Source organism: Acipenser ruthenus, chromosome 3 (genome assembly GCF_902713425.1).
Source record: "Acipenser ruthenus chromosome 3, fAciRut3.2 maternal haplotype, whole genome shotgun sequence".
In the NCBI taxonomy this organism is placed as follows: domain Eukaryota; kingdom Metazoa; phylum Chordata; class Actinopteri; order Acipenseriformes; family Acipenseridae; genus Acipenser; species Acipenser ruthenus.
Window position 1 is genome coordinate 71,704,653 of NC_081191.1, and position 23,018 is coordinate 71,727,670.

The window sequence follows — 23,018 nt, forward strand, 5'->3', positions numbered from 1 at the left end:
GACACATTTGTTGGTACCCCAATCTTGTAATCAGTCATTCAGTCTATTTAAATGGAGAAAAGTAGTCACTGTGCTGTTTGGTATCATTGTGTGCACCACACTGAACATGGACCAGAGAAAGCAAAGGAGAGAGTTGTCTGAGGAGATCAGAAAGAAAATAATAGACAAGCATGGTTAAAGGTAAAGGCTACAAGACCATCTCCAAGCAGCTTGATGTTCCTGTGACAACAGTTGCAAATATTATTAAGAAGTTTAAGGTCCATGGAACTGTAGCCAGCCTCCCTGGGCGCGGCCGCAAGAGGAAAATCGACCCCAGATTGAACAGAAGGATAGTGCGAATGGTAGAAAAAGAACCAAGGATAACTGCCAAAGAGATACAAGCTGAACTCCAAGGTGAAGGTACGTCAGTTTCTGATCGCACCATCAGTCACTTTTTGAGCGAAAGTGGGCTCCATGGAAGAAGACCCAGGAGGACTCCACTTTTGACAGAAAAACATAAAGAAGCCAGACTGGAATTTGCTAAAATGGATATTGACAAGCCACAATCCTTCTGGGAGAATGTCCTTTGGACAGATGAGTCAAAACTGGAGCTTTTTGGCAAGTCACATCAGCTCTATGTTCACAGACGAAAAAATGAAGCTTTCAAAGAAAAGAACACCATACCTACAGTGAAACATGGAGGAGGCTCGGTTATGTTTTGGGGCTGCTTTGCTGCGCCTGGCACAGGGTGCTTTGAATCTGTGCAGGGCACAATGAAATCTCAAGACTATCAAGGCATTCTGGAGCAAAACGTACTGCCCAGTGTCAGAAAGCTCTGTCTCAGTCGCAGGTCATGGGTCCTCCAACAGGATAATGACCCAAAACACACAGCTAAAAGCACCCAAGAATGGATAAGAACAAAACATTGGACTATTCTGAAGTGGCCTTCTATGAGTCCTGATCTGAATCCTATCGAACATCTATGGAAAGAGCTGAAACTTGCAGTCTGGAGAAGGCACCCATCAAACCTGAGACAGCTGGAGCAGTTTGCTCAGGAAGAGTGGGCCAAACTACCTGTTAACAGGTGCAGAAGTCTCATTGAGAGCTACTGAAAACGTTTGATTGCAGTGATTGTCTCTAAAGGTTGTGCAACAAAATATTAGGTTAGCGGTCCCATCATTTTTGTCCATGTCATTTTCATTTGTTTTATTATTTACGATATTATGTTGAATAAAAAATCAAAAGCAAAGTCTGATTTCTATTAAATATGGAATAAACAATGGTGGATGCCAATTACTTTTGTCAGTTTCAAGTTATTTCAGAGAAAATTGTGCATTCTTCGTTTTTTGTGGAGGGGTACCAACAAATTTGAGCACGTCTGTAACTGTTAAACACTACCGCAACAATCTTTTGTAAAACAATGTAGCATCAACCTCAGAAATGTGAAGGAATTTCCAGCACCAAACATTTTCTTCCCTGAGGTGTCTTTTCAACAGTATCTATCATTGAGATAACTATACCATGCTGTGCAGCAAGTGTCAGTCCATTTTAATCTGCTAGAATGTATAATGATGGCTTCACAATTAAGTTGGTTATTGCAGACAGTCCTAGTGAGACATTACATTTTGAACATGAAAGCTAAATCCTCTAACACATTTAAACCGATATCAGTAGAGAGATGTGGCATTTGATTAACCTACCAGGTTTCATCACAGCAAAAAAATATAGATCTCATTTAAGTGGAATCTAACCAGTATTAAGAGCAGAAAATGTCAATCTTAGTTTTTGGTTGACATTTGTACTATAATTTCCTAATTACTCAAATTCATGTGACCCATACTGTAGTAAAGGCTAATTAATGGAAATGTTCAAGAAAAAATATGGAAGGTTGTATTGCTATTATACAGTGCACTTGCCTAATGTGGACAATGCTTTTTTTGGTAGATTTTACATTCTTCTTTACTTAATGTGGACACACTGTACATGCTGCTTTATGTGGAAAATGTACCTAATACTTTACTAGCACATAGCTGTACACGTTTCTATGTCCATTTTGTGTTGTATAATGCTGAACAATGCTAAAACAGTCGTACTGTAAATACATTTCTTAAATTGTTTGAAAGAGTGGATGTATAAATTATAATGCATTGTTCCTTGATACATTGTAATTGCATGTCATACCATTCATATATATATATATATATATATATATATATATATATATATATATATATATATATATATATATATATATATATATATATGAATGAAAGCAGCATTTTTATATTTGCAGATGAAGCCAGCACAGGTTTACCAATGGTACTGGTGCCTTCGTTGCCAAAGGCCGAGGCAGAGGCCACTGCTGGCAATTTTCAAAGTCAGCAACAGACCACAGTCAGTGGTGAGTACTTCATGATAACCAGGATTGGCAGTTTCCTGATCTTTAGTCACACATGGGTATAAGGCTCTGCAATTATTTTAGAATACTAAAAAAAAAGTGTTTTTGACTATTTTGCTTGTTTTTGCTCTGCCTCAGAAAACCATGTTTTAAAGTGTAACATGTTACTGTAATAACTACCAGTTGATATTATGTTGCAAACTCATATCTTGGTTTATTTCATAAGGAAGCGTAACATGAGCTCAATTTACTGCTGTAATTATCTACATATATTTTGCAGCTGCTGATGCTTATAGAAAGTCCCTCTTACACAAAAAACACTAATATCTACTTTCAATTCCATATGTTTTGCTGGAATTCAATGTACACTTTATTTCAGGTGCGAAGAATGATTTACTTTTGGTCTGTTCCACCAGACGTCGTAGCTGTGCTTTGGTAAACACTCCGTCACCTTGTATTAACAAAGCTATTCACCACATTCAAGAGCTTGAGAGAAAAATTGAAGGCTGGTTTCAACAGGTATGATTAAAAATAAGCAAACGTGGCAGTATAGTGTTCATTCAGGACCAAGAACTGCATTTACAATCAGGTTAGGGCAAAAACGTCTGAGGAAGTTATTTCTATTCTGGTTGCACAACAGGGCAAAGTATAGGAGAGCTAGAATGACGTGAAATTCCCACTATTACCTTAAAATTACCTTTATCACAGTAGTACTCATTGTAAAAGTTTTACTGATGTATACCATCTCAAAATAATAAAAGGTAGAATCAGTATTAAATATGATTAGGTAAAAAAGACACAAGCATGGTAAAGTGCAACACATGCATTAAATAAGCATGGGGAAATCATGCTAAACTGCAAAATTACTGTGCAAATTAACGTTCAAAACTAAATAATGCACATAACCCGTTTTATATGAAATCTCCTATAATTATGGTACTATTCGTTACACATTACATTTAAATATAATGTAATTCATATTTTTTCAATGCGGAAAACACCTTTTATGAAGCTTATCAGGAGCGCTGGTTACACCACATACTTTATATTTAAGTTCCTGGGTCAAATATATACAGAGCAAAACTTAACTGAAATGTCACAGAACTGTGACATTGTTTACAAATATGGCAAGAAAAGATCAAATCATTTCATAGTGATACTTTCTTTATATGCATTTTGGTATCCTTTTAGATCAGTGTTTAAACATTGATGCGTGTTACAACTTAACATAAATGTGCATTCAGCATTACATGCTCTATAGTTGGAGGGTGTGATGATTTTATATTTCATATCATTGCTTAAAATCACTAAATCCACAACTGAAATGCCAGATGAGACTGCTAATGCAGGTTGTGTAGTTACCAATACTGTCTTGTGCAGAATAGATTTTTTTTTGTAAAACCAGTGAATAAAAATGGCAATGAATGGCAGTTAATTGTATTGCATATAGAGTTAGAAAGCTTACAATCTAAATCTACAGTATGTCAGGTATTCTCATTTCTCTGTCAGCCCTTCCCATAAACACAGTTACTCCAACTGGATCATTCATACAGCATGGTGTCATTTGTTTTTGTGGAAAATTCATATTAAAGTCTTAAATTGATTGGTGACCAAACAGAAAATAGGAAAAGCCATAAGACGTATGTGAGGACAGCAGTTACAAATTAAAAAATAAATAAATCATTTTTAAAAAATAGATTTTTGCACTGTAAGCCCAGCATATACATATTTTAGTTGTAAATAATATTAAGCAATAATTTATTACTGAATAAGTTGTTTATTTTTTTTTTAATGGGGAATGTTATATAATTTCCTTATAGAAAATAACCTACAATTATTTTTGGAATGTTTTTTGCTTTTAATTATTGGATATTTGAATACATCTTTAACTGAGTATCAGCATTATCAGTTAAAGAGGAGTAGAGCCACAGGGACTTGTTCTCTTTGAGAAGCTTCACTTCCTTCTCCATGGCATTTGCTCAGGGCCTGTTTGGAGGTGAAATGTGTAATGAGAGGACACGCTAAGGCTACCTTGTTAAAAATCAATCTTTACACAATAATAAAATAAAAATCATAATAATGTAACATCTTCTCTAATACTTCAAGGTTGTTCTTTTGGCATGATCATGTTAGGTTTTTATTATTATTATTATTAAAGCATGAAAATGAATTACACCAATTATTTAGATGTATTCTAATAAAGCCTTTTTGTAAACTGAGCGCCTGCATCATTAAGACATCTTTACACCATGAAGGAACTGTATTTGTCAACATTATTTATGTATTAAATTAAGACTTGCTGTTATGTACAGTATGCAACTACATTAGTGACAGCATTTAATTTTTTTTTAGATGTCTTAAACAGTACATTTTTAAATACAATGTGATTCATAAAGGGATACTTTTTACCATCAACATTCTCTGAATATTTAATTTCTTACCAGTTATGTGTGTTTTGTATAATTGTCTAGTGCTGTTTATGGAGCATAAAAGATGAAGATGCCAAAACATTCAGGCAAAATTCATGTAGTTAATATTCATTTGAATATTCTTAATTTTGTAGTTGGAACAAACACCACATCAGATGTTTCCTCTGACAGTTCAGGATGGCAAGGTTGTGAGGTAAGAAATGTTTAAGCACAATAATGTTACTCACAAAGAAAAATGTAACATATCTATGTATGAATATGACATTTTGGGAGCATTTTTTTCAAATTGTTATTCATAGGTGTTTTTTTTTTTGTTTGTTTTTAACTTAAAGATCCACTCTGTCTGATTCAGTTGCCAACCAATTAACCTTAGTAGGCATTGGGAAAGGCTGGAGGTGCCATTTTACACTCCAAGTCATGCGGATATTGGACCGTATTTGGACATTCTGTCATGTGTTATTGCTTTCAAAATGCACATAAAGACACTGATTAAGACTTTAAATTGTCTAAATTGTTACGAAATTGATTTGAAGTACTACTATAGTGTATGACTGAGTGTTTAAAGTTATGGAAGATCCTATTATAAGGCACGTTCCACTGGTGCATTAGCCACACAAAATAATTTATGATATTTGACCTTTGTAAAGCCTTGTTATGTAGGCCAAACATATAATTTTATAATTAAACTCTCATTATTATTTTCATTGTGTTACTGTTTACAGCACAAGGTGTATTCAATTAAAATGTCTGTTTTAAGGATGTTGGTATACGCACATTCTGCTCTGTTACATTTCCATTTCACTTTTGCTTTCACTGAGCAAGCAGCACTGTAGAACGAATTCATTAATTATCTGGCAGTTAATGACATTTCATTTATGTTATTTCAATAGCACATGTAAAAAAATGATGTCCATTGTTTAACATATTCTTTTACACATCTCTTTTTTTTAACATAATGCAATTTTGCAAAATTGCATATTTCTAATATCACACATCAAAAACCTACACATATATCTGTCAATAGAGATGTGGAGGTACTGTTTATTTAGTATATAGTTAGTTCATAGCAGATTTAGATGGATGCCTGATTGAAGCAGGTTAACATACACACCTTTTAACCATGTTTAACCATGTCATGATTACATTGTTTCCATTAGGTTTTCATCACCAGACCCCAGTTCTGTTCAGCCTCTTGTTAGTACCTTATTTTTGCCTGATCTCAGTGTTGAGGGGATGGGACTTTGTGCAAGAGGTAAATAATTACCATTTAATAAGTGATTATACCTATAAAGATAAAAGTAAATAAATATTGGGTGAGATAATTATCGTCATATACCAGAACATTATTAAAAAAAAATGTAAGATGTCACTGATTATAGTAGTTGAACAAATCTTCAATAGCACTGGTATAACTTTTCACAGTAAGCAAGATATTCATCTAAATCCAGATTCTTTTTATTGGGAAAAATATTTTTTCTTTTAATTGCACTATGCATATCTGTTGGGTATTGACTTTCAAACAAAAAAGGATATGAACCAGTAATGCATCTCAAAATGCATTGCTTCTGTTGCACAGTTTTCATTTTCTTATTGTTGTTTATACCTTCTCTTGCTCTGATCCAGAAAGTGGCACATCGACCCCTCTGAGAGAGGAGACCAGAGCCGTGCTATCGGAGGTTATTGACTTGATAGCCCGTCTGGAAGCAGATCGCCAAGAGGCAGAAGCAGCTCTGAAGACAGAGAAGGAACGAAGAAAAACATTAGGGAAGAAAATCGACTGCCTGTCACTCTGGAGGCTTCAGCAGCTCCCAGCAGCTGTGCAGAAAGGTATTACGACTAGCATTAGAGCGTCATTCTTTGTATTGCCATCATCTACCATGGTGTGAAAAAACAATCAATGCCTACATAAACCACAGTCACTTTTGCTTTATATACTGTAGCACAGCATATTGACTTAGTCACTCAGTTTACAGGCATTGTTGTTTCCTACAGTATATCCCTATCAAATGTATTTCTATTTATGTGAAATTAATTCCATTGAAACATGGACCTACATTCAGACTATTTTAAGGAGATTTTTCTTCTTATACATTTAACACGTTTGCAGTGTGTTCTCCTTGTTGCAGAGATACCAGATGTGCTGTAACTCTGGACAACAAAGCAGAACAGAAATGTGGCCAAAGACACTTTTTTGGCCACTATATTAAATTAGGTTTTCATTTTTGAGTTAGTTCATCTTGAGTTGAAAAGTCTGTTTATCTTTACACATTGTTTCTTATCAATGAAACGAACCTGTCAAGTACTACCACCTTTCACGAGTAGGTAGAGTTTTTTACTATCCAATATACATTGTCGTTAAATACAGTTATTTAATACAGACATGTCTGGTCAGAATTTTCATAAACATGTGTCATGACATACACTTTTAAAAGTTTACCATAAGCATAGCAACACAGCATATTGACTTAGTCACTCTTAGTGGAAAAATCCCAAAGTAGCTTGTAACAGGGTGTTTTGTTACGTGTGTGGGGGATTGTGACGGGTTACTCCTCGCCCCTGTGCATATTATGATTTGTATTTTGTTTTGTTGTATTATTATGTATTGTTTGGCAGGATGAGCGAGGTGCCATCTCAGTATTTTATTAACAAAATTAAAGATAAACAAACACAAGAAAAAGGCACGTGGGCCAAAACAAACAAACAAACAAACAAACAATCAATAATTCCAACAAGTATGGGGGACCAGCACGAGTAGCAATTGTTATTTCTGTTTATTATTTCTCTTTACCTCCTACTCCCACTCACGAACACTCAACAACAACCCGTGCAGCCAAAGCTGCAAGTCTTTATAGTGGTGACCGAGGGATTAACTAGCTCTTCATTTATTATCCCTCATTCACATTTTACACAGGTTTATTATGGATGCATGACTGTCAGCTAATTATATAAATCAGTAGCTGATCAGTCACGCATTCTCACAAGGTGTTTCTAAAAACTAAAATAAAACAATAATAAATAATGTCGGACGGCACCTCGCTAGTCCTGCAAAACAATACATAATACTACAACAAAAAAAAATACCAATCATAATATGCACAGGGGCAGGGAGTACCCCGTCACAGGGATCATTGGATTAAGGAGCCAGACACAGAACATTGTGCTTGACATGCTGCACATGTGCGCAGATTTTATTCAAACATGCAGTCATTGCATGTTACTGGCACTAGGGAACCAACAATGGTAGCCCCAGTGCGGGATTTAATAAACACAAAAAACAGTAAAAACACTGGTCAAAACAGCTAAGAAAATAAAGGGCCAGTGAAAACGGCTAAGCACTACGGGAGGGTCCCGCTAACAATATTTGCTACACACCCTTGTTATAATGGGGTAGGATGTCTAACGTGCCCTAAACTAGGGGTTCTCAAATCCGGTCCTGGGGACCCTGTGTCTTCTGGTTTTCATTCCAACTGAGCTCTCAATCACTTAACTAACCTTAATTGATCTAATAATTTGCTTAATTATATCTTTTTAAATTGTTTTCAGCTCTTAAACAGTTGCAGAGTTCAAGTTACTTTATAAAATGTTATAGCTAACTTGAAGTAAAAAGGTCTAATTAAGCAAATGATATGACTAGACTTAAATAATATATAGGCGCCATCTAATCTACTGGTATTAGAGAAGTAAACCGTAGCAAGGTAGTATTGGCCGAACTGTCAATGAAAACACAAATTTGGAAATCACAGCTGACAGATTGTCTATCTGGAGGCGGGAAGCAGAGCGATTGCTCTGGCAATAGGTCAGTGTTAAGGTCATGTGATTGCTCTACTGGGAGATGTGATACTAAAGGCGTAATTTCGTGAGACCGAACAGACTGATTTGGCAAAACCGTTTGGTCGAACAGCCCGGTCTGCTCGGAGCAGTTCCACTCAGTGAAACGTGGCGGAGCCCCGCAGGAACAGCTATGGACAAAAGTTTTGCATCACCTACATTTTTTTTGTGGCTAATTACAAAAAAAAAAAAATCAATTAACATAATTTAGATGTTTTATTTAACATCATGTAATGTAATGACCTACAGAATGGTATTGCAAAAGTCTACCGGAAGCCATAATAGTAGTGCAGGAGTATTTCATGTTAGATTTCAAAATGTCACATTTTTTAATTGTTGTCAGTTTTTCATTAAGTATGGGAAAACTACAAAGTGGTGTGTAATTCAATATGTTGTTCAGCAGGTTTCATATTTAATTTTAGGATATGCAAAACGTTTGGCCATAGCTGTACTGCTAATTCACTATATTCTAGGTAAATTACACAACTGTACATGCAATACTGGCAAAATACAATAAACGTAGCCTCGATTTATGATGGTCTGTACTGTATAGTGAGATTTTTTTTAATATATTGTAGTGTCAGGTCCCGCAGGACTTATGAATGGGACTTTTTGGTGCTGCACTGAACTGCTGGAGGGTGGGATTTGTGTTGTAAATAATTGTATTGCTGTGTTCTGTGTCTGTCTGTCTGTCTGTGTAGCTGCTGCAGCCTGGTTCCAGCCAGGTCCGCTCTTTCCCTCCTGCTGGCTCTATATAAGCTGCAGCCTGCGTGCTGTTCGAGAGTGTGTGCTGAGTGGCAGCGAGCGTTGGAGAGTCAGAGTCGAGAGAACAAGCGTCTATCCATTTGTTACCTTCCTTTTAAAAACCAACGGCACTTTTAAACGCCAGCCTAGCCCGCAGCTGGAGCAATAAATGGCCCTTTCAAGTGCCAAAGAAATCCCGTTGCAGTGTCTCTTTCTTCCCACTGAACTCACGGCAAGCCGCCGCCACAATATATTTGACCCATAATATTAATGGTATAGTTTATTACAAATGCTATAACTACTGCTTGGAACTTTCTGTCTGAAACAAAAAACCATCACAATGCACAAACAGCATCCCGAAATCGTTGTCAGCCATGATGATAGAACAGAAATGGAAATAAATGGCTAAACCTGATCCATTTCCACTTAGAACAAGCTGAACGTGTCCGAGTCTGTCCGCCTCATGAAACTGCCTTAAGTAACGCATGGTAAAAATTTAGTATTTAAAAAAATGCTGGTATGTTAATTTAAGTGTGTTCATGGAATTATGTTTTCGCTTATGAGTTGTAACGAATGCATTTGTACTGTGGGTGAAGTTGAGATGCAGACATGTGGTTTTTTTATAGAAACGTTTTCATACTAACTTTTGTACTTGCTAACATTAATTTAAAAATCCAACTGATGCACGTTTTCATACTAACTTTTGTACTTGCTAACATTAATTTAAAAATCCAACTGATGCATATGAATGATATGTTTTGTGACTCATTTAAAGCTATTAATATGTTTCAATATTAACTAAATCGAGTTATTAATCAATTTGATTAATCTTGTTAGATAACTGATTATTAAAATGTTTGGATATACTGTTGCTTGATTGATTACTGTCTTGTTCACAGTCATCTTAAAATAACATTAGAATATGGTTTGTTGCCCAAATGTGTTTTTGACCAGTTCAGATTTTGGTGCTGATGTATTTATTTTCAAGGTTTTCTTTTGGTTGTGCTGCATCAGGGCTGCGCGTTTCTTATTTTTATTGGGTGGGGGAGTGGGTCTACTTCACAGTCTTGCACCAGGGCCCAGTAAATCCTAGTGCCGCCACTGGTCGGCTGAACATGGAAGAAGTAGCTATGCACCAGCACAGTCCTGATTACACACACAGTGACTTAGTTTCACTCTCCTGAGGTCTTGGAATCACAAGTCTCGGTAAAACACACAGCGACTTTCTCTTTCTCCGGGTGACCTGGATGATCTCCAGTCCTTGCAGCCGTGTACTCTGTCTCCATGGCTTTGCAGCAGTGTACTCTTTCTCCATGCTTTTGCAGCAGCCTTGATCTGTAGCGCAGACTCTTTTTCAATGGTTGTGGGCTCCTTAGCCAATGCCCCTCAGCCAATCAGGGACTCCCGATCAGCTAAACCCAGGCCGAACCTTCTTGTTCCACCAGTTGATTGACAGCGCTTTTCCCGCTGTGTGTCCAAACTGTTCCTGCAGTGGCATGCTTGCGCAGAGGAACCAGCGACAGAGCACGCCCTGTCACATAGCTAACTGAGAAAATTATAGGGGGACATGAGCAGACAATCAGATATAGCATGTCTCTATTTGTAGGTACTGTATAGGATCTCTGAAACACATAGTTATGGAAAACAGTCAACATTACACCTGTTGCCAAGGCTTAAAATCGAAAGGTCCCTCTTTTAAGTTTTTTTTCATGCTTCTCACAAGTGTCTAAATGTATTTCATTTGCACTACATGAATTATTTGTATATCTTTCACAGTCATGCAGCTTTTATATTATCAGCTGGCATCATGCACAAACCCTGATTAGCACTTAAAAGTAGTCCAAGAGTAGTGCTAGTAGGGATCTGTGCATCAGCTTCATGATTTTGATGACACATTCTTGTTGTCCATCAACTGGCAGTGACATACCATAGACTCTGAAATCACAGGTTTGAATTTGTTTCCAAGAGATGATGTACAATTGTGTTTGATTGACAGAACATGAATCCTGTGTCCGAGATATCTGCGAACTGCAATGGCATCTTAAATGTAAAGAAGAAATTCAAAAACAAGTGCAAGAACGGCTGACAAAGACTGAAGTACTGAATCAGAGACTACAGGATGACATTGACTTTGTGAAGAAGCACGGTCCACTTCTGAAAGAAAAGATGAAAATGGAAAGCCTTGCGATAAGTCTCATAGAAAAATCTCAAGAGGAGGTATTGTATTCCAGCATAATATTTTATAATATTTTAACTGAATGATAAAACTCAGTACTACCAGATACAATAGTAAAGTTTAAAAGAATGATGTTTTCTTCAGAACTGTCCTTTTAAAGATATTTGCCAAACAGTATAAAATGAGCTACTGATTGTGAGTAACAAGAACAAGTATAGCTTTTACGTGCACTTTTTGTTTGGCGACCACTGTTAAAAACATTTAATAAAATGCATTTTAGTACAATAACATATAGTAGTATCTCTTGCTCCAGAGCAAACTTTAAACTTCTTCTTTTTCTCAGTGGAATAAAAAAAAAAACTGTAAATGAGTAAAGGCCGCTGCACGTCACAATTTTCGTCGGGTGACAAAATACTTTCACAGCGACATGACACGATGCGACAGATTTGAAAACTGACAGATCTATAAAACTATAAAAAATTGTTATTGACAAAACTATGATCAAGACTGGTACATATTCGTCAACATGGTGTGGAAATTATGAGTGTCTTCTAGGACGGTATTTCAACATATATGGCAATAAATCATACATATCAGGCTTATCCAGTTTCTTCGAAATGGACTCCCATATATTATCTTCAAATCTGTATCTTTAGAATTCCGATGATTTTCGTCATAAAACTCTGGGTATTTTCCATGGCAAGTACAATTTTTTCTTCCGTCATTTTGGATACTGCTTCACCCTGCTGGACCATGTGCATTGAAGCTGTTCTCTGATTGGTAAATTCCTAGTTGTCGCCTGTCGCATCACTTGTGGTGTGAAAGATACTTGTCAAAAGTATAGGTTCTATTCATTTGGTCGCATCGCTACACATTTTCACTTGTCGCATCGTGTCTGGTGTGTTCAGACTTTGCATCTATTTTTTGTTTATATTGCTGTTGTAATAATAAAAAAAACACTGCTTGCAAGCTTAGAGACCTATTCTTCATTATTCTGTGAGGTTCAGTAACACATTTCTAACCTCTAACTAAGCTTAAGTGATTGGAGATAAGGAAGGCAAAGCATTATTTGAGAACTCCTTATCTGAATGTTCTTAGTTTTTTATATTTTAACACATTTTTTTTTTTTTTACTTGTACTGTTTAATTTAACCTTGTACATTTTCCTTTCTTGTTTTCAAGGCAAATAAAAAAATGTCAGAGATTAACTCTAAACTTCAGCAAAAACAGCGGCAGTTTGATGATGCCAGTTCTAAAGCAAAGGAAGAACAACAAAATATGTTTAAGGAAATGAATGACATTATGTATACATTGCAAGAGCTCCAGTAAGTACACATTTAAGTAACATACTATACGTTTATTGAACAATGACATTCAAAGAATGTAAACCAACACTTACATGTTTGAAATATTTGAGTTATGCAATTTAAGAAAAATAAAAACAGCAATTGTATATCTGTTTCCTCTGAATTAGCAAATATACTGTAACTCTTCCAGCTACAGTACTTAGTGAAAACTAATGATTCTTTCGAACAGTTCTATTATTTTTGAGTGCCTAGTAGGAACAGTATAATTTTATATACACCTTATTATGTGACCTGTTATAGTGTGGAATCGGTTATAACACGGGAAGGTTGTGGCTCCCATTTCCACATGCAATTTGACTCACAAAACATTTGGTGAACGTTCCAGATATACAGTACGAAGCATGGCAGACTGAAAAAACCTAAATCTTTCTCTGTTAAAATGAAACTCGATACGATGGACAGAGTAACAAAAGTTGAAACCCAAGCAGGAATTTCAAAAGATATAAATGTTGCATTATCTACATTGCATGGATGGCTAAAAGAGATCGAAAAATTAAGAGGTTTTCTTGATAAGATTGACTCCAAAGAGGACTGCTCTAGGAAAAAAAAATGCACTGCACTTAGGAATGAGACAAGCTAACAGTGGCCGGGAATAATCGTCCCAATAAACCCTGGATTCAAGTACCTGCAAATTGTGTTTGTCTCCTTCCTTCATTTTCCACCATACGCTACAATATTAATTTGGCTTGTGGGCATTGTAAATCATTTCAGGAACAAAAATGCCAATATTCGTTGTAAGGCGAAACACAGATAACGTGGTCTCCTAATTATAGACCCCGACAACCGCATTATAAAGGGGTAGCACTGTATTTATATGTGCGCTATTACAAGGGTATCTGTTCAAGTGTTCTGTGCTCAATCATTCTGCTGTTTTCCCTGTTAAATTTAATTAGAAAATTAAAAGAAAACTACACGTTTGTTTAAAAAACAGAGGATAACTTTTAAAATTGTACCTTAAACTGAGTAACTTCCCCACAGATGTTTGTATTGTATTTCTAAAGGATTTTAAGACAAACAAAGAAGGATCATGTTTGTGCAGCCCTTTTTAATAGTTATTGTTCACGTTTACCTTAAAACTGTCAAAGAAGTTAGCTGTGGATTTCTCCACTTTGGTATCATTGGAAAGCGATATCTGTGCCGACCAACTTTTCTATTCATGGTTTTTATGCAGTTTGAATGTTTCTTCAGATATTTTGAGGTAAATAGTTGCATTTTAACCGGGAACCCCACTGAAATGGCATCGGTGGCTAACATTCAGTTAACATTCTAAATCCAGATTGCCAGGCTGAATGACTAAATACCTGTTGACATTTGGAATATCCTAGTTTATAACATGCTTAATAATCAACTGTCGAATATTTTTGAGTTTCTGCTTAATACATATCTGCGGATCCTTAAAATAAAGTGTACCGACACAAGAATTCACTGTCTTCATTATTATTATTATTATTTATTTCTTAGCAGACGCCCTTACCCAGGGCGACTTACAATTGTTACAGGATATCACATTATTTTTATTTATTTTTTTTTTTTTACATACAATTACCCATTTATACAGTTGGGTTTTTACTGGAGCAATCTAGGTAAAGTACCTTGCTCAAGGGTACAGCAGCAGTGTCCCCAACCGGGAATTGAACCCACAACCCTCCAGTCAAGAGTCCAGAGCCCTAACCACTACTCCACACTGCTGCCCCACTCATTGAGATGCAGTTACAGCATTTGCTTATGTGGTAATATTTACTCTGTCTCATGGCATTAACGTTAGGTAAGGTAAAAAGGTAACCAAAAAAATCTCCTTGTAATGTTCACCATTATCTCATTGATGAATCAAACAAAATAGTAAGAGATTTCATTTGGTAGTTATTGTTATTTGCATTTGGTTTTGGATATATTTTCTTTGCATTGTTACATTTTTAAAAAGAATACAACTAAAGCACAATAAAAAACTAACCTTTGCACATGTCTTTTTGGTTTTGACAGCAATGATTTAGGTCAGACTAAGGTAGTCTGGAATATGTATTGCAACAAAGTGTTGGAGATTGAAAAAAAGATGGAAGACGGAGACAAATTGTTCAAAGAACTACAGGAAATAATTCCTGTACTTGAAGAACAGGAAACAACTTTGAATAATGAAGCAAGTATTAGCTATCACTGATACCTAGTTTATTCAGACATACGGCTGATTATTATATTTGCTATGCAAAAATGTGAGTTTCCAGACGTTCTGCAATCCACAGCACATAGCTTGCACCCTAGATGATAGGGTAACTGTTTGATCATTAATAGCTTTTGTTTCTGTCCATGTTCTGCAATCCACAACACATATATTGCTCAACCAGTTCAACATTATGCTTGCCTTTGTGTATCAAGCTATTTTTCAACTTGCAAATCTAGGTTTAGAGATTCTGCACCCTGCAGCTGCACCAAAATCACTGCGCACAACTTCACACAAAGATATTTCCATTTGCACATTGTAGAATATGGTCTGAAAAAAATCTGTCAGAATTGTTTCTTAATTACATTAAGTTTAAGTCATGTATTTGTTGGCCATACATTTGTACAACATAAACCATTGACAGAAGAACATTTGAACATAAGAGAATTTACAAACGAGAGGAAGCCATTTGGTCCATCAATGCTTGTTGCTTCTAAGAAGTTGATTGATCCCAAAACTTTGTCATGTCAGAACCCGGTAGTTAAAAACTGACTTATAATTGGAAGCAAAATATCTTAATGGAATGTATACTGATTGCATCTATAGAAACAGATTTTCTGCAAATGCCAACCCAGCACTCAAGGGTCAGAGTGTGCAGGATTCGGAAATGGACAAGACCAAACTGGAAACAAGTAGCGATAACCGGAAGTAGGTGTAGTTGCATGGAAAATAGGCAGGTCAAAACAGGAAGCTGAGTAAAAGCATGTAGTGCCCACTTTCACTGTCAGCAGCTAACTCAGCATACTGAAGTTTCTTCCTCTCGTATGCCTTATCTTAAGGTTAGCTAAGAGTATATTTAAGTAACAAAAACTTGCACAGCTGTGGTTATTATTGATATTTGATGAAATACAATTTGGCAGAGTACAGTATAAAAACATAAAACATTTTAGTGTGTACAGATTATGATTAGTATGCTGATCAAATCATCAATCTGAACCGAATCCAGTCCCAAAAGACTCTTCTTTTTCCATGACTTTGAGCTTCTGAATGTAGAAATTAAGTTTTTAAAAGCAAGAGAACATACAGAAAATAGTATTTTATACACTAGAGCAGTGGTACTCAACTCTGGCCCTCAAGATCCATTCCAGTCCTGGTCTTTATTCCAAGCATGTCCTAAATTAGTTAATTGCCTCTTAACAGCTTCAATTAACTACATTAGAACATGCTTAGAGTGAAAACCTTGACTGGATTGGATCTCGAGGGCCAGAGTTGAGTACCACTGCACTAGAATAATGTTGTATTTCCATATTTATGTGGCACTAGATGAGTAAAATGTAACCCCTGCAAGTGCACAGAATTCAGGTCATGAAGTGCACGACAACCCACCTCTACTGGATAAACCCAGACTATCCACCCCTGCTGTTCCATCTCAGCAGCTAACTCAGCATAGCAGAGCTTCTTCCACTTGTATGCCTCCTCCACGGAATCCTCCCATGACACTGTTAACTCCACCAGGAGAACAAGGCCAATTGAGACTGACCACAGTCTCGGGTAGGAAAATAAGATGCAGGCCAACATCTGCCTGCAGCCTTCAATTGCTCTCCTGGATGGAGGAATGTCAACTATTGCTGATATTGGCAGTGCGCTGTTAATCTTATTACACCATTCTTCCAGTGCTGATATCAAGCATTATAACACCTAGTCATTATGCCAAGTGAAATGACCCTGACTCAGAGCCACCCTACATCCTGTAAGAATGTGCTTCAGGGTAACCAGTGATGAACACAAAGGGCATGCTGGGTTTTCTCCTACCCACACATTCAGGTTCTGCTTCTACCTGCTTTTTTCTAAGAAGAATATTGGCCTTTTACCACTTCATACCAAAAAGCATAGAATAATTTGTAAGGATCACACATTTTGAGTGGAACCCTGTATGTACCTGATGAGTTTATCATTTTAAGTAACAATTTTAATACATGTACATATCCCATTTAAAGAAGTAGTGGTACTTTACTACAGTACTACGGTACTATGGTTGTTAGTTCAAAAATAAGACTAATGTACAACCATTAAAAAAAGAATGCAGTAGCATATGGGTAATATTGTTTCAGCTTAGATGTCAGATCTCTGGCAAATATATATTTTTTCGTCTTATTACAGAAGAGGAAATCCTTTTTTTTTTTTTTTTAATTGCGGTGGGACAGAATGTAACAAAAATCATTATTTTTGTTTGTTCTATACTTTTACTTAACCAACACAGGTGTTATTTTATTAAACTGGTTGTCGATGTTCCTGGTATCAGGGATAGTGAAGTCATTCATATGTATTGTATGTGGGAATTAATGGCTCTGACACCTCTAATGTGTTATTTCCAATCTTGGTGAGCATGTGAATGCTACCTTGATTTAAATTTTTTCAATAAAATGCTTCACTTACTTCCATTTTCATTAACATATTTATTATTGTTATTTTAGATAACTGATTTAATGTTGAAAATAGAAGAACAAGTATACCAGAACCAGGGCTTAAAAAATGAGTATGAAAGACTTCAGCAGCACACTCAAATCACTGTGAGTTTGTTTTTAACTTTGTTTGAATTATATGAATTATGTATTTGGGTGCTGGTAAATTACAGAAAACGTTGGTAACAAATGTGTTTTCAATATTCTTTTAAAATATTTGATGTATTCCATAGACATCGGATGGCGAATCTAAGATTTCACTGTTAAGAGAGAAATACAATAGAACATTTCGGGACCTCTGTGATATGCGTAATAAAAACAAAGAGTGTGAACTGGAGATTGAAGACTTCATTCAAAAAATTCAGGAGAGGTACAGTTTTTCTCCAACTTGTGTAAACATATTGTGCATGAACAATATAGTGATATGTAAATATTGTACATTGAGTTTTCATATTCTTACCAGACCCATCATATCATATTTTGTACCACAATACGGTGTAGTGTATTTCAGGCAAGATGTCACATTAATTACCTATATCTTTCTTAATTTTGGACCACGGTATTCACACTTAGCAGTACTATAAAATAAAGTTTTATAAAATGTATTTTATTGATTTATATACTAAATTCTACTGCTAAATTATTGGGTAATTATTTGTTTGATCGTTAATTGCTTTTATTTCTATCTAGTCATTTAAATAAAGACATTCATTCAAACTCAATTTGTAAAAATAAGTGCATTCTCACAATTATGTATTGTTTAAATACAAGGGAAAATATAATAGAGTGTAAAGGTATTTTGTTTGTTAATGTTAATGTCGTACTTGAATATTGGATCCCTCTTTTTGAGAAAAAAATCAAAAGCTGGTGATAAATATTTTCTTTACTATCATATTTCTCTTCCCATTTCATGCATAAAAAAACAAAAAACAAAACTGATGCAATGTTTATGTTGCCACAGTGAGGACACAGTTGTAAGACTCCAGAAAGAGAGAACTCGAATGTGTAAGGCAATAGGTAAGAATAAGGAACACACAATCAAAGTGAAGGCAGAGCTCTCCCAAGTGGTGATGATTCACAGTGCAAGTAAAGCAAAGCTGGAAGACATGGAGCAGCAGACTTTCATTGATGAAGCTAAAATTAGGGTTAGTAATTGAACATAAATGTTTGGTTTTGTGTTTATTTCTTTGTTTTAAAAGCAAATAGTTTGTTTTCTAATTCCTTTTTCCCCCCTTAGAAAACAATAGAAAACACAAGAAAAGAGTGTATGAAAGAAATCAAGGAACTTGTAATAATAAAGGTAGTGTAACTCCACAATTTCTGAGGATAATTTTAAAGGTTTGTTTTGTACTTTTCTTCAAAAGAAAACCTGCATTAAGTAAATCATGCTGATGTATTGCAGAAAAAAAACAAAACCAAAAACAATAATCGTTTTGCTTCATCTTGTGTTGACTGTTGGCCGACTTGATTTTTGTGTGTTTACAGAGTAAAATGGCTTCCGGTAACTCTGAACTAAAGCAAGGGCAAACAGATGCAAATATAGAGAAAGAAGACACTCAAAAGATATTTTATGAAGTAATGACTGAAACTAACCAGCATCAGAAGAAAGTGGAAGAATTTCAGAAACTTAACAAGGAGACAATAGAGGTAATACAAAAATACGCTTTTATATTTGTTTAAAAGGTGAGTTCAAAGAAGATTACCGTGTCTAAAATTTCAGCAGAAAATGCGTTTACCGAGTTTGTCCTATGCAGTAAAGTATTATCAAGTTATATGACTTGGCACGTGGAATATTTAGGACAATGGCATCAAAGCCCAATACATTTTCCCAATGTTCCTAACCACTGACTTTACACTTCACCAGAGCTTCTGGGAAACCCAAACCTCATTTCTTAGCAGGACAGTGTAAATATTGTACTGTATTGCATCTTTGAAAGCAAGGACTAATTCACAGGGCTCTTGAGATTAATATATAGTTGCCAAAACACTATGGTTTTGGCAACTATATATTAATTTTATAGATCTTTTCAACTCTTTTTAAATTTTGTATATTATTTAAAATTGTATTTTTCTATACAGAACTGTGGTGACAAAGCACTTATTATTGATAGTGTTTTAACCACAACAGGTAAATGCCAGTGATTAATGTAACAAGCCCTTCCCTCAGTTAAAATATGGCCAAAAAAGAACAAGAACATGTCATTAGTCTTCGTGATAGTTTGAAGGTGTGGTACATATTGTACATCACTGCTGCTACTAGCTGCTAGCAACATTTATTTTCTTCTCTGAGGTTTTTAAGGAGGTGTGGACTTTTAAATCTAAATTAGCTATTTTCTTAAACCAGGATACATAATAGTCATGACATGACAGACACTCGCCACAATAATGTGTCTGTCATGTCATGACTATTATGTTTCCTAAACTATTATGTTTCCTAAATGAGAAATTGCAAACCTTTCAAACAGTTTCCCATATTGTTCATCAACTTTCAATAGTGCCATGCCATTCTTTTGCAGTCATTACGTAGTAGGCCTAAGTGGATCAGAGGGCTCATGTTAAATGAGTATAAGCTATTTCCCTGTTCCATCAAATAGCAGGGTGCTATTTATCTAACTTAAATCTTGTATTTTTTCCCCAGATTTATAAATGTTGTGAAAATAAATAAATATATTTTTAAATGTGTACATTCAGATCTAATTTATAGATTTAACATTTAGCTGAATATTTAACTGGCCAGCTAAATTTGGAGTTTGTATGTAAGCTTTGTGCTTTCACGCAATTTGATTGGCTGTAATGCTGAAATTTGCAAATGTCCCAATTAGCATTACAAGAGCCAATCAAATCGCGGGCGGAGCTCATTTTCCCAGTGTTCCTAACCACTGACTGTGGAGTAGGAGTTAGGGCTCTGGACTCTTGACCGGAGGGTCGTGGGTTCAGTCCCATGTGGGGGACACTGCTGCTTTACCCTTGAGCAAGGTACTTTACCTAGATTGCTCCAATAAAAACCCAACTATATAAATGGGTAATTGTATGTAAAAAATAATGTGATATCTGTATAATGTGAAATAATGTGTATAATGTGATATCTTGTAACAATTGTAAGCCGCCCTGGATAAGGGTGTCTGCTAAGAAATAAATAATAATAATACAAACTCCAGATTTAGCTGGCCAGTTAAATATTTAGTTAAATCTTGTTAAGAGATTTAAGATTTAGTTAATTATTTAGCTAAATGCAAAAGCTTGTAACTAGATTTATAAATCATATCTGAATGTACACATTTAAAAAAATATTTATTTATTTTCACAACATTTATAAATCTGGGGAAAAATACAAGATTTAAGTTAAATCTGGAAAAGAAGTTAAAATATTAATGCTTTTTTTTTTAAACATGGCACCCCATATGTATTGCAGATGATTTCAAACATTTGTTTGTATCTTTTATTTCTACTTTGTTGTCTTATATGGTTTTGCAAGCTACAATACTTACTAAACTAGCTAATGTGCTGTGATTGCTTTTGATGTGCTTTTTTAAGATAAAAAGTTTTTAGTTCACATTGTGTATTTTTATGCTGTTGTCTTTTAGAGAGTTAAGAATTTGAAGACTACTCTATTGGAGCATGAGATGAAGCTGACACAAACTGAAGGAATACTTTCTGAAAAGAAGATAACTGCACAGAGACAGCTGAGAGATTTAAATGTATGAGAATGAACAGAGAGTTCAAAAACATGTTGAAAAATTATAGTAATTCACAACAAAATTAGAAGTTTAGGTGACTCGTATTGTGATAATTGCTAGACAGTGTAAAGCTTTCATATTTGCATTACCACAAAGCCACTCTTAAGGGGGTTTAGGACACAAGTATTGTGATAAAACACAGAATCACAACAACCAACAAGATCAAACCCAGATTCAACATGACCTTATTCTTTGTTGATTACATGCAACATGAAAAAGTTTATGAATTTAATCCTAATATGGATCACTAAGTAAAATCACAACAGCTTGGAGTGAATCTCTGTTCCTCCCTCGTATTATGGAGGAAAATCAATGGGGAACAGAGTAACATCCAATATTTAGGTGTTTAGACATTCAAATCAGGCTTTTCAAATTGGGGAGGAAACAGCATAGGAAACAATACATACCCATTGGCAAAGTCACTGTGGGCTCAAGTGATGTGATATTATGGAAAAAAATGAAACCCAGAAATATAGCCAAATCACCCATTCGTTACTGAAATAACACATTTAATGAAAATAAAATGTAATAATTACTAGAACAGGCTTACACCCACGTGTCTAACCAGCAGCTTTGATAATGAACCTATGATTTAGAGACTTCCTAACTTAAGTGACCTTCTGCACAAATGTAGTCTTAATTATCTGTAACTGCTTGTTAAGTAAGAACACTTCTGATATTGGTAAATAGTGGGCAGCAGAACACTAATTGGGATTAGCTGCTGATTGCACTGTTGCACAGTAGATGGCATCTTCTTCCTAATGATGGATTAAGTGCATGCTGCAAAAATGCTGTGAACAAAAAGATATAGTTTCAGTATATTATGCTGAACAATTATTTCATGTTTATATTTTGCTGATTTATACCCATACCCCTTTTAAAAAAAAAATCCAATCTGCCCTTTTAGTTTATATGAACAGTTTATATCTAAAGTAAATGTAGTGACTGTACCCAAGTTAGAATAAAGTACATTAATAAAGATTAGAATTAATAAAGACTTTGTCCAGTTGTTGAAATTCAATTCTTTACGGTTCTGTACAGATCTCAACGCTTATAAGTAAACAATTGTATTGTAGGTGACATGTTATGTTATGAGAAAAGGGATATCAAAACATAAGTAAATCAAGGAGAACTTTACTTTTTGATATACACTACTGTGGGGGGTGGAGTCTGTTTAAATTTTGTAACACATCTTTCCAATTATAGGAACAAAATTCAGAAGTTTCAAATGAGCAGGATCGTGTCTTGATGAGGACTGAAGACCTCAGGAAAAAGACAGAATATTTCAAAACATCACAGATTGACATGGAGAAAGTAGCAAAAGCAACAGAGGATGCTACTGCAGAACTGCAGTAAGACATTGCATTTAATTAGCTTTATTTAAAGATACAAACTAAAAACCAGTAACTACAATAACAAAAAAATAAGTAGGCTTCTAACAAATAGGCATGAATACAAATGTCCCTAACAATGTCAACTATGTCCCTTTGTTGATGCAGTGAGTAAAGCCTCACTTGGTGTGTTAAATGTATAACAAAGTGTAATCAATGGTGCTGTCAGGGATTAAGAGCCTTAGAACCCAACCCCGCAATTTGTTTTTTGTTCAGCTAGTGATGGGGACTTAATTTCAGGTGTAACATGCTAAGTGTCCAGCAGGTGGGTGTAATGGATTGACTATCCAGTAGGCCTTATTTTTCACTTGAAACAGAGGTTGGCCCAAACTGAGATTTACCTAGTTTCATTA

At 35.4% G+C, this 23,018-nt stretch overlaps 1 protein-coding gene across 2 annotated transcripts in view; it reads left to right on the forward strand.

Moving 5' to 3' along the window:
• The window catches only part of LOC117394341 (coiled-coil domain-containing protein 178), a 102,752-nt gene that overhangs the window by 2,353 nt on the left and 77,381 nt on the right, over positions 1 to 23,018 (forward strand). For both annotated transcript variants that reach the window (XM_059016258.1, XM_033992498.3), the window contains exons 3-17: positions 2,273 to 2,380; positions 2,757 to 2,896; positions 4,941 to 4,999; positions 5,964 to 6,058; positions 6,430 to 6,633; positions 11,375 to 11,595; positions 12,736 to 12,878; positions 14,901 to 15,054; positions 17,550 to 17,645; positions 17,771 to 17,907; positions 18,499 to 18,682; positions 18,775 to 18,837; positions 19,023 to 19,184; positions 21,122 to 21,235; positions 22,481 to 22,626. In XM_059016258.1, coding sequence (XP_058872241.1) covers positions 2,273 to 2,380; positions 2,757 to 2,896; positions 4,941 to 4,999; positions 5,964 to 6,058; positions 6,430 to 6,633; positions 11,375 to 11,595; positions 12,736 to 12,878; positions 14,901 to 15,054; positions 17,550 to 17,645; positions 17,771 to 17,907; positions 18,499 to 18,682; positions 18,775 to 18,837; positions 19,023 to 19,184; positions 21,122 to 21,235; positions 22,481 to 22,626 — 2,026 coding nt within the window. The remainder of the gene's footprint in view (positions 1 to 2,272; positions 2,381 to 2,756; positions 2,897 to 4,940; positions 5,000 to 5,963; positions 6,059 to 6,429; positions 6,634 to 11,374; positions 11,596 to 12,735; positions 12,879 to 14,900; positions 15,055 to 17,549; positions 17,646 to 17,770; positions 17,908 to 18,498; positions 18,683 to 18,774; positions 18,838 to 19,022; positions 19,185 to 21,121; positions 21,236 to 22,480; positions 22,627 to 23,018) is intronic.